General features: G+C 32.9%; 2 protein-coding genes and 1 long non-coding RNA gene across 4 annotated transcripts in view; 2 read left to right on the forward strand and 1 right to left on the reverse strand.

Annotated features, from left to right (window-relative positions):
* LOC102674725 (uncharacterized protein YJR142W) overlaps positions 1–529 on the reverse strand; it is a 5161-nt gene extending 4632 nt beyond the window's left edge. The window contains exon 1 of the mRNA XM_006610333.2: positions 392–529. Within this exon, the coding sequence (XP_006610396.1) occupies positions 392–467 (76 nt within the window). The 5' untranslated portion in view covers positions 468–529. The remainder of the gene's footprint in view (positions 1–391) is intronic.
* Positions 1–7699, forward strand: part of LOC116184870 — a 14397-nt gene extending 6698 nt beyond the window's left edge. Inside the window, exon 2 of the long non-coding RNA XR_004149517.1 lies at positions 7553–7699. This is a non-coding gene — a long non-coding RNA (uncharacterized LOC116184870). The remainder of the gene's footprint in view (positions 1–7552) is intronic.
* On the forward strand, positions 1067–2321 carry LOC102674861 (probable rRNA-processing protein EBP2 homolog). 2 transcript variants are annotated; one of them, XM_006610335.2, is made up of 3 exons: positions 1067–1228; positions 1299–1385; positions 1445–2321. In XM_006610335.2, the coding sequence occupies exon 3, from the start codon at positions 1463–1465 to the stop codon at positions 2246–2248; it is 786 nt and encodes a 261-aa protein (XP_006610398.1). In that variant the 5' UTR covers positions 1067–1228; positions 1299–1385; positions 1445–1462; the 3' UTR covers positions 2249–2321. The 2 variants fall into 2 exon arrangements, with proteins under 2 accessions (XP_006610398.1, XP_006610397.1); XM_006610334.2 differs by having other exon boundaries at positions 1457–2321.
* Positions 7700–12464: the final 4765 nt, after the last annotated feature.

Raw genomic sequence — 12464 nt, forward strand, 5'->3', positions numbered from 1 at the left:
ACAAAACATTATTATATCTCTAGATTATCGGATATAGATAATACGAATTCTTATTCGTTGATAAATATATGTATATATGTATATGTAACAAGAATTTATTCAAAATATTTATTATCAGAAAAATGAGAAAAATTTTAAGTAAATTTTAAATAATAAGGAAAATAATATACGCGATAAATTTTGTGAATATTATTTATGTTTCCAAAAAATATAGACAGAGTTTTTGTTAATCCATTGAAAATATGAGAAAGAATACACAACAAACTCGAAATCAATATCTTAGTAGACAGGACGGAAAGCCATACGTTTCTATGTCCTAATCATTAGAAAATTAATTCATTGACGTAAAAAAAAAGATCAGACATGTTTAAATATTGATAATGCAACTTACCTGACAGGTAGAAGCAATTAAATTTGTTAGCAAGTTTCAATAAACGTGACATAGGTTTCTTATCACTATCCGTCATGATATTTCGCTATCGTTAACCAACTGTGACAAAAAATTCTGGCATAGAATATATTATTTTAGATAGGAACTTCACTTTAGAATTTCTTCACCGTAAGAAATGGAATCTGGACTGAAATAATTATATATGATTGGTTCGTATCTTGTTTCGTGTACTTTTCATTTTTTCATAGATTTAGAGATAAGATAAATAAAATTAATTTCTTATATCATACAACACAGATTTTCTTTTTTATTATGACGGAAAATAATCATTGACAACATTAATAATTTATGATTATCTTCATTTATAGAAAGTAGAAAGATGCAATTTTGTCTTTATTAAATATTGTATACTTTTTTTTTAATGAAATCTTAAATATGTAATATTTTAAAAATTAAAACGACGTTATTTATAATAAATCTGATAACAACATCGTTATAATAAAGTAATTTTTATAATACAAAAGAAAAATTATTACATGCAGTAATAATTTTTGTAATATATAATAAATTGTTTACAAAAGCAAAAAGAATATTTAATATTTTGTTTTAATAATATTTAAAAACATTAAGAAAACTTATCATTTAAGCATTATGTTTCAAATATGTTCCTATATTCCCAATAGATAGCGCTAAAGATACGTAGAATATACTGTTTACGATAAGAGCTTTAAATTTATACATTCGATAAATTTAAGTTAAAAAATGAAAGTGAAAAAAGCTGTAAAAGCGTCATCATCTTCCGAATCCGATTCGGAATATAATTCATCAGACGAAGAAGTAAATACTATTTATATTCCAAAATATTTAATATAATTTTTTTCTAACCTATATTTTTTCACGTGTACAGTTGAGGCAAGCATTTGCAGAAGGTTTATTAAAACCTGGTCTAAATGTAGTAGTTGAAAAAAATAAAAAAACACCAAAAAATTGCGTTGTAAGTATAATATAATTAGATCTATGAGTACAAAAAAATAATGAGAGGATCATAATTGGGATCATTTTTAGTCTCTTATGAAAAAGAAGCTAGAAGAAATTAAATTGAATTTACCATGGATTGAAAGATTAGACTTGATCAATGCACCAGCACCTTTAGCGCCAGAATTGGCATTGCAAATGCAAGAACAGGAAGACAGACGTGCAAAGCAATTGAAAGGGAATAAAAAATTACCTCAATATGATCCAGCAGATGATCCGGTTCTAAATGATTTTCGTAGAGAAACAATGTTTCATAGACAAGCACAGGCTGCTGTTATGGAGGGTATTGCCCGATTAAAAAAACTTGGTATTCCAACAACCAGGCCAGATGATTATTTTGCTGAAATGGCAAAATCAGATGCTCATATGCATAAGGTCAGAGAAAACCTAATGAAACAACAGACAATAGCGCAAAGATCAGAAAAGGTTAGGCAATTGAGACAACAAAGGAAAATAGGAAAACAAATGCAAATAGAAGCAACTTTAAAAAAACATGCAGAAAAGAGAAAATTATTAGAAGAGGTCAAAAAGTACCGTAAGGGTGTAAGAAAAGATCTTGATTTCTTAGAAGATAAACAGAAACCTCAAGGCAAAGCAATGGATCAAAAAGCAGCAGCAAAACGTAAAATGAGGGATGCTAAATTTGGTTTTGGTGGTAAAAAAAGAGGTAGCAAAAAAAACACAAGGGCAAGTTCCGCAGATGTGTCAGAATATAAAAGACCTTCGCTACCAGGAAAAGATTTGAAGAAGAAAAAAGGAAAATCGAAACAGAGATTAGGAAAAAGTCGTAGGATACAGATGAAAGCAAAGAAAAAACGTTAATAACGATAAATTAATTGATAAAATTTTATATAATTAAATGATGTTTACTTGTAAAATAAATATTTTATGTAATCTTGATATTTTTCGTTATTATTTCTTACTTTTTATCGAAATATTTTCGGAATCTCGTTTGGTAGACAATGAACAATTGCAAACTGGACTCGACAAAAGAATTTTTGTCACATATGTAACTACGTTCAAATGCATCTAACGTGAAAGCATTCAAACGTATACAAAGATGGGATTGCGTAAAGATATATAGAACAAGAAAAATCTTTTTCTTTTTCTCAAGTTAGATAGTATTTCGTATTCAAATGAAGTTTGAAACATCATAGATATGATATTTTCGAACTTACAATGCATTTTCTATGCGTTGTAATATTTTCTCTTTATGCACGTTGGAAAAATTATCATCGATGTTAATAATTCAATGCATTTAATATTAATTGAAATTTTACAATGGAACATCGTTGTTAAAAGATTGGCAAAATTTCCATAACAGAAAATGAAAGAAATTAAATTTTATCGCGCACATATTATAAGTATAGAACAAAATAACTAAATAAAACAAAGGGAACAAAGTAATATATAAAAGAACGATAGGAAGTTACATGATGGATAACTTAATCTACAAAGTGACTCTCCAATATTTGTTCGATCCATTCAATACGTTAAAGCCCCATTAAATTATGAAAAATCGAGATATGGGCAAATGATAATAGCACGAGCACGTGGATCAGAATAATCTCTCCATAGTATCGATACCGGCAGAATATTTAACATGTGTCGTCCATTAGACAATCCACTGTATCTACAGGGCTTGTAACATGCATAGGAATGCGATTACACCGCATATTACATGCGCAGCCACGTTTGCATTCGCGTAGATATGTATATACACATAACCCCTTTCCTTCACCAATCGTCCCTTGATTCTCCATTACATAATATTAATTATGATTTATTCTGATAAAAAATTAAAATATTTTAAAATTACACAATTTTTTTCACTATTTAATTTACAGAGCATTTCAAACTTTATGGATGAAAATATGAATGAAAATTTATCATATCTCATTTTTATCGAAGATAAAAAAAGATCATACGAATATAGATCTTTAGAATCTATTTATTAAATCTTTAATATTACAAAAAATCAATTGGAATTACTTGGAAAAAATATATTATGAACGATCATCTTAAAAATGGATCATTGAGAAAAAATTAGAGATTAGCAATATGTACTCGTGATTGAATTTTCCATATTAATTTGGCGAATAGAAATACCAGCGATCGTGTCGCATGCATAAGGCCAGACCATTTGTGTGCAGTCGCGCGAACGTGGCCGTGTATATTTTTTACAATAGCCCCGGGTTATTGTATTTAAATCCAGAAGCACTCTCGCGCTGTATTCTCCGCTCTGTCTGACGCAGACACGAGATCTAAAATAGATCACCCGTGTAATGTGTTTTTTGTCGCATTCGGGGGTCATATGAAAAAAAGAATTGAATTTTCCCTTCACTCGGTTTCTCTCAGGAAATTTATCATTGAAAAAAATTACATTTTTTTTTTAAGAGTTAATACCTCTAACGAGCTACTTGTCTCGTATCTTCTGACCTCGTTAAAACTTCCTTTATTCGTCTTGATGCTACGAAAACTCGTAAAATAGCGAAATTATTTTAGGTTATTGCAGATGATTATGCTTGCAATAATTGAAATCATTTAATATGAATCTATTGAATTAATATTTTGAATTTACCTGATAGTTTAATGTTTGAAAATAAAATAGAATGCACGATAAAAAATTACATATTAAAAATTAGGCAAAAGGTACTTTAGCAACCAATATTTTTATAATCAACTATAAATCATGACGAAAACAATAACTTTTTATATTTTGTACTTTAATGGTACAAAACAAAGAAATGATAAAATATTAATCTAAACTAAATATTTCAAAAAAAAAAAAAAATTATAAAAAAAAAACAAAAAATAAAAAAATATTAATCTAAACTAAATATTTCAAAAAAAAAAAAAAAAAAATAATAAACCATACGGTTTACACGATCAAGAAATTCATAGCAAGAGCACAGCTAGTAGTATATGAATTTATCGAATAAATTCGAGAGGTTTTCCCTTGTATGGGATCACACACGTGATTCCGTGGCTCGAGGACGGAAATATGGACAGGTATCTCGCGCAGATATTTGTATTGATGACAACCGCGGCGTGACATGTATCCTCCGTCGGTCGCTAATGGGTGAAATTTGTTTCGCCATTGCCTTCGGGCAATTTTACCCGATTTCAAATTTCACCGAATTCACGTATCTTTCCCCTCGCCTCCCGTATACGACCCATGGTGTTTCGTGTTCACGGAAACCTGACAAGACGATAAAATATCCATCTCAATTATTTAGACCCGTTTCGTGGAAAATTCGGATCGGTATTAATCGATGGAGCGCGTTGGTAAATTGATGCAAATTTTCTTCCGCCAATGCTAAGTAATTGTAATAAGCGGTATCACAGAAATCATAGGTTATCGTTGGATCTTTTAATGGAAATGTGCAAGTGGAGTGATTATTTTTGCGAAAGTAGAAATTTTTTTAATTTTAAGTATATCATCGTGATCAACATCTTGGAACCGTTGAAAGAATAGGCGGTTCTTTTTATTTTCCAGACAGAGTTTTTAAATTTATTTAAAATCGGCCATTTTGGGATAATAAAGTGGGTTAAATCTAGAATCACTCGTAAAGTGTGCACGAACGGTACGGATCCGTTTGCAACTCGAGAAATAGAAGACGAATGTCGATAAGTCAGAAACGGTATAACGAAATCGAAACCCCCCGTGGATTTTAGCATAAAAATAGTACGACGTCCGATGTATTCGGTGCGTTGAAGGATATAAAACATTTTTCAGATATCTCCGCTCGACATGATAGACTTTATCCGACTGGTAACGAAAACCATTTCGAAAATGGATTTGGCAAAGCCTTTTAGGATTGAACGAAAAAAAAAAAAAAAAAAAAAAAAAAAAAAAAAAAAAAAAAAAAAAAAAAAAGAAAAAGAAAACAAGAATTCTCCACGATACATATCTTAAAAAGAGAAATTTTTATGAATACTTTAAAGTAAATTTTCATGTTCTCTCTTTTCTCTTTCTATCTTTTTTTTTTTTTTTTTTTTTAAATTCTCTTCTATCTCTCTTCTCTCTTTCACAAAATTATGAAACGTATAACTATGTTCTTGAAATGTTTCAAATGGAAGTTGTTACCAGGTTACTTTGTAATCCAACGAACTTGTCACAACTCCTCGGTTGTAACGTTGATTAAAAGTTAGATTACACAAAGTTATTCCATTTCTTGAATTTTTAACTTTATTCCGAACGTCGTTAACAATCGTTTTAAACGCATTTCGGAAAAATGACGATAGAGAGTTCGATAAAGATACAATAATTTCGATCGTACATGATCGAATCAATCTCTATCTGATTATTAATTAAATAATTCGAACGTGTTTCTTCAAATCAAAAATCAAAATTTCGAAGTTTCTTTCATATTCACTTTCCTCGCGCATACCTTTTCAAATTTTCAGAATCCAAATCAAAATTATCCACTACGTTCATACCTTTCTCATCAACTTCCTCCTTCCTTCTTCACTTTTTCACTTCAAACACCAAAATTTCAAAGTTTCGTTACCTTTCTCACTAACCCACCTCGGTTACCTATTTCTTCAAATATAATTTTCGAAATCCAAATCAAAGTGGAAAATTTCAAAGTTTCGATATTTCTTTACCTATCTTTTTCAAGTACCTACCCTCGCTTTGCCTCCCCTTTTCGTCAAACGATTTTTCCCGGAAGCGTAAAACGATGCTCACGTCGGCACGTGGCCGTGTTAGGGCCGGATCGAATAATACACTCGTCCATAGACGAGATAGTTAGCCGTTGGTTACTTCTACCCCCGTTGTGTTCCATAAAGCTCACGGTAAATCGACTGTGAGCGGGTGCGGAGCAGCCAACGTCGCTCTCTCCCGTGTTCCACGTACGTAGCTTGGGGTGGTGGTAGCACGAAAGAGGAGGGGGGAGGATGGGAAACCATTATTGAAATGCAGTAAATGGCCGTGAGTTTCAATTGCCCCTGGGTGCTTCGAGCGTGCCGTAGGAAAGAGAGGCGTCTACCCCTCCCTATCCGCGTCCCTCAACCCCTGCGCCAGGCCGCGAAACCACCCTTCCACGGATGGGAGGGAATTACGAGAATTCGCAATGATTCCGCTCGCTGTCGGCGCACGAAAACACACGGGGAGAATCGGGTGATCGGCCTACGGGCTGCCTCGTGTTCGACGGGCTATTATCCTCGGTCTAATGCTTTTCCCCCAAGATGCTATGGATTTTTTCTTTTCTTTTCTTTTCGAACTGCGATTCGGCGTCGAGTTTTCGTCGAACTTGGTGCTTTTCTTCCTCTTTTTGATTTCTGTTTTAATTTACGTTCTTTTTATGTTGTTTTTTTTTTTTTTATTTGGTTTTCGTCATTCGAGAATGAGCATCGATTGATTATCTTTTTCATGCGTTATTTTTTTATTTTTCTTTTTATTATGCATTTTCGATATCACTTTGATGCACGCATCCGATATGAGGGTAAAAAAGGAACATTATATCGATTTGTGATTCGATATTTGCATTTTCGATAGCATAGCGGGGATAGATGGTATGGTATAGATGTTTCGAAAGCGTCTTGATGAAGAATTTTTAATTTCTTTGTTTTTTTAAAATTCGAATCGAATTTTAATTACATATTGAAACTATAATAACTTTTGTAATCTTTTTCGTATTTATCCGAATTTTTCGTTTGTTTTTTACAAATTTTATACAAAATTTCCAACGAAAAATATTTATTTGACGTTTTTTTTTTTTTTTTTTTTTCCGATGAAAAAGTAAACCAGCGGAGGAAGATACTATTCAATCATTGGCGCGAATAACATGTGATCAATTTCCCAGAATAATTACTGTTTGCAGTTATTACGCATCGTGCGGCGCGTAACATGACACGCAGTATTATTTGAACAACGTGACCGTTATAATAGATAAACAAAGCACAACGTTTAACCCTTTCGCCGTGGATGAGATATCTCGTGAACAACGTCGTTCCTGCTAATAAAATTTCCAGCGAAAAATTAAAAAAAATTCCTGCGAAATCTTCTTTATAAACGCTTAAATATCACAAACAAATAAATTTTTTATAATTCTTTTTTTTTACGATTTTGAATAAAACAAGGTGTTATACGTAATAATAATATTATTCTTTTTGTTACAGAATAAACAAAACGAAATAGATTGCGAAACATTTGACCTGATCTAACCTCGAAAGGATTTCGTGTCGCATCGCATAAGTGACATCTCTCGAGATATCTGGCCCATAGTGCCAAAAGGATTAATCGTCTCGACGTTCGTCGGATAAAGGTTAGTTCAACTTTAATGATATTTGACAACATCTATCTATTTTCTCAGGTGATATTATGATATTTATTAGACAGCGTGTTGAAATGCGTTTTCAATATTGAATGTATCAATGACTAGGAAATTATTTATAATTTTGTGTAAACAAATTATTTTTTATTTTTACATTTCATTGGTGACCGTGTTAAAATTCCTTAGAAATTATATTATTCTTACACTTACTTCGCAATAATAAATTGTGATTTGTATATTTTATGATCCATAACGATAATCATTATGTAAATTCAAGAGTTATAACCGAAGGTTAAGCAATCCTTCATAGAAACGATTACGTAGTCGCAGGCTACGCGAAGCACGAATCTAATTGGTTTAATCTACGTCGGCTAATTAGTTGACAGATTAAAATCACGAATGTCCAGGATCCCTGCAGGTGATCCTTCATCCTCGGTTTTTCCAATTCTTAATTCAAAGTCAACAAATTCTTTCAATTGGAAAAGATAAGAATAATTATATCGAATATATATTGAAAATAAGATAAGGAACAATATTGAACAATATCACATTAAAATCATCCGATTTTTTTATAGATTTAAAAGTTATATTTACTAGAGAATACTTTTTGCATTTAGTGTTTCAATCAATCTGGTTGCATATTAATCGAAAGAAAAAGATGCGATAGTAAATTCAATGTCTATTTAACGATCGAAAAACGTTGAGACGTTGAAGAAATTTTTATCAAATTAATAAGACAAATTAAGACAAATAAAGACAAATTAATAAGACACGTAGGATTTGCGTATACATAAATACTTTTTTAAGAGGAATTTTTAATAGGAAAAAGTGGATGTTTAACATTTTCAGAAAACCCTTTTTAAAGAATAACGAGGGATTTATAGAGAATCACTTCACATTTTTAGATCCATTCTCGAATCATCACACAGGTTTTTATCTTCCCAAACTCGAGAAGAATATTTTAATTTACGTACAAATATTCTTGCAAAACGATTGATTTTCCAAAAAGAAAAGATCGTCAAACACATCGACGAAACTATAAGTATATAATTCTATTTATTATTTCCATATCATTTTGTACACCACTTTGGCCCACGACTGGCCGCAAATACGCGAAGAGCGTTGAACAGAGAGTGGGCCAATTTTAAGTTTGCCATTAAATCGACGATCAATTATCGAGTTAGGGAATGGATTTTGGGGTTGGAAAAACAGGATACTCGTCATCGATACGCGGCCACGTTCGATGGGCGGCTAGGCGGAACAAGGGCCGGTGGAGGGGAGGGGGGGCGCAAAACGCGATCGTTTAGGTAACGCAGTCAGGGAGACAAATGCGATATCGCGTCTCTCACGGCTATGGCGGAATTTCAATGGAGCAGATGATATTCACCGATTCGCAGACGTCGGTAACGAAATTGGACTGGCGTGTCACTGGCATACCAATAAGCGATACGCGGGGCCGGCCACGCTTTATTTTCATCGCTGAATGTGACGCGACCTATTCGCGAGCAACGAATTTTATTTGTTAGGGAGGCTAGGGAGAACAGACTACGTTCCCTGAGAAAAATCTTCCTGAGACGTTTTATCGTATCGTTCCTACGCACGACCGTTGCGTTTGATCCCAAAATCCCACAAGAAGCATCGTGTTTCGTTACGTTTGTGACTTAGAAGCGTATGGTTCTAGAATCTCGATCGATCAGAGATAATTCTGATCTCTTGAAGGTATCGTATTTTATTATATTTATTATTTTATTACTACATTTTCGAAATGGTGTTTCGTTCGACGGATTTTTATTATTAACGATCTAATTTAATCCGATTGTTCGAGCGAAACATTATTATTCCATTTAGAGTTAATAAAATATTATCAGAATTACTGAATTCTCAAGTTTTAAAATGATAGAAAATATAGACGGACTCGTCTGCCAATGATTATTTAGAACATTATATCTTTAGAAAATTTAATAATCCGCGGTTTTCCCTCGCGATTTTCGGTTTTGACACTCGCGTGTCAAAGGGATGCGAAGAAACATTTCGAAGCGAATGGAATCGGTATCGTTAAACGGCATCTTCTTCATTGGCGCTGACCAAGTTCGAAAGATGCAACGATATTGACCTGTTCTGCGATGAATGATGAGAAACTCGGCACGATTCGGCGAGATACCACAGCGTGATACGAAGGACGGAAACTTCGGAACAAGTTTCGTCGGCAAGAACGCTTCGAAATTACATAATTAGTATTATTTCTGGTTTCGACGGCGAGAAAGAGAAGTCTCTAGACTTTTAGCGTAGTAGTTATCAGTTGAAACTTTCACGAGGAAATTATCACCCTTCTGGCAATTATTTCTTGAGCTCATTTATATCATGGAAAAAGATCTGTCTATCTATCAAAGCCTTTTTTTTTTTTTTTGTATTTTCACGAGGATCGGATATAAGGAACGATTCTTATTGAAATTAATCACATTTTTGATTCGATATCCTTAACGAAATTGTCGATATGGGTTCTTTTTCTCGTGATCATTCATCGATGATCTCCAACGATCCAGATCTTTTCTTTTTTTTTTTCTGTCAGAACGATATGTCGTCCGGGTTTTAAATATTTAAATGAAGAATCCTTCTCACGCGCGGAATATAGATGAAAGAATATTTTTACTTACACATGCAGTTTTAACTTATTCTTGCAAGCTGGAATTTAAATATCTCCAATTAAAATCGTCGAGCTGCCTTTAAAGGTGGAAATTTAAATTCTGCCGATAAAGCTTGAATACCACGTCGCGCCGCCTAAAATTTTCGCCTCAGCATAGAAAGACTATTAGTTGTTATTTATTCTCCATCGCATCGCGAAATCTGTTTTCCCTTTTCGCGTCGATTTCGACCTGCTTTTCCATCCATCGTGATATCTTTTCAGAATAACACGCAAAGAAAGGGAATATTCGAATTAAGAGTATTTTAAAATGATACAAATTGCTTTGTATTTTTTATGACACGTTATTTTAAATATTTATTCATAAAATATGAAGTATGCGAGACTTTTTTACGAAACAATTCGATACAGAATTTAGAATAAAAATTGCTTCGTATATTTAAACACCAGTTATAATATTCAATGTTATTCATAATATATTTCACGTAAAAAATTATCGTGAAATAATTATTTTACGTAATAATAATAATAATAATATTTGCAAATATTGAAATTATTTATCTAAATTAATAATATTATTATTTCCCGTAATATTAATTTACACACAATTACGGAAACAGTTCTTGAAAATATTTTCATTTATTACGTCAAGTACTATTTTACCGACGACCGATAATACCGATATAATTGTGCATTAAATACTTAGAAATCCGATTAAAGATCTCCCGATAAAAAGCTTTCAGTAGCGAAACGAATTTATTTTCGCAAATTTTTTTTTCCATAAGGGAAATGATACGATATCGATAGACTCTCATCCTCGAGTCCACGAAGACACGACATCGCGAGGCATTCCACGCGTATAGTGGAGCGCGCACCGGAAAATCCTTTTTCTAGGGACTTTCACACGCTTACGTATTTTATGTTCTCCCCTATTATGACTGTTGCGTGCCGCGGCGGTGTATCGAGGGCTTCCTCGACGTGCTCGACGCGATACGATGATCTCTGAATCGACTAACTCTTCACCACGAGAAATCGATTGCACAGACGTACTACTACGTTTTTATATTTAATAGAACATAACCTTTTACGCGATAAAAATTCTTAGTCAATCAAATCGATGTCGTGAAATTTTTGTGACGATCTATTGTTGGATTTTCAGGATAAATAACGGATTATAATGTTGTACAGATATTCAAATATTGAAGTTTTTCCGCAGTTTTTATGGTATAATAATATTTAAGTTGCAAAAGTGTCTCAAAAGAAATTTCAAAAATTCTAGGTTATGTTTATGAAAAATATACAAGATACAGGGAAAATTATTATTATATATCTATAATCTTTTACAAAATTAACGAAATTTTTCGATTATTCGATTATTAAACTTGTTGTTAAACGAATAAACACGTGTATACACTCTTTACCGTCTTGGTTCAAAGATTCGTCTCGAATACAATACCGCGTTTCTGCACGAAAGAAAAAACAGAATGGGATATCATCGACGATAGCTGCGCGTATTTTTAGATATTTCGAACAATATTCAACCACGCGCTCAAACGAAGTGAAAAGTGTTGAAGTGGTATCGGGACGGGCGAGGATGCAATATTTTACGAATATTGAAAAGTTTCGACGAAAAATACCACTCGATTTTTAATGTTTCGCGAATTCATCGAAAGCTCAACAATGTCCTTCGCAATTTGTTTGCGCGCGGACGATCTCATCGATCCTCTGCCTCCAATTTCCCTCATTTTTATCGCTTACAATATGTAATCACGCCCAATTTTTATCTTCCCCAAATTTAAAATTCAACAATATAATAAGAACTAAACAATTTTTAATCCTCCCTCAAAATTTTAATTACCTAAACAAATCTAAATAAACATATATCAAAAATACGCACGGTTTTGCTTTCCTCTTTTTTCGAATATCTACCCTTAAAAACGACGAACTTTTTCAAAACTTCTTCAAAATTTTTGTTCCTCCTCCATCGAATAATAGAATAAAGAGAAAAGAAAAATTTCGAGAAAGAAACGAAAAATCGAATGGCCCTTTAACCAGGAAAAATTGAGCAAGTGGCGTGCGCGCGCGCGCACGCGTGCGTTCGCCATTCCTGGCGCAA

Source organism: Apis dorsata, unplaced genomic scaffold (genome assembly GCF_000469605.1).
Source record: "Apis dorsata unplaced genomic scaffold, Apis dorsata 1.3 scaffold_73, whole genome shotgun sequence".
Taxonomy (NCBI): domain Eukaryota; kingdom Metazoa; phylum Arthropoda; class Insecta; order Hymenoptera; family Apidae; genus Apis; species Apis dorsata.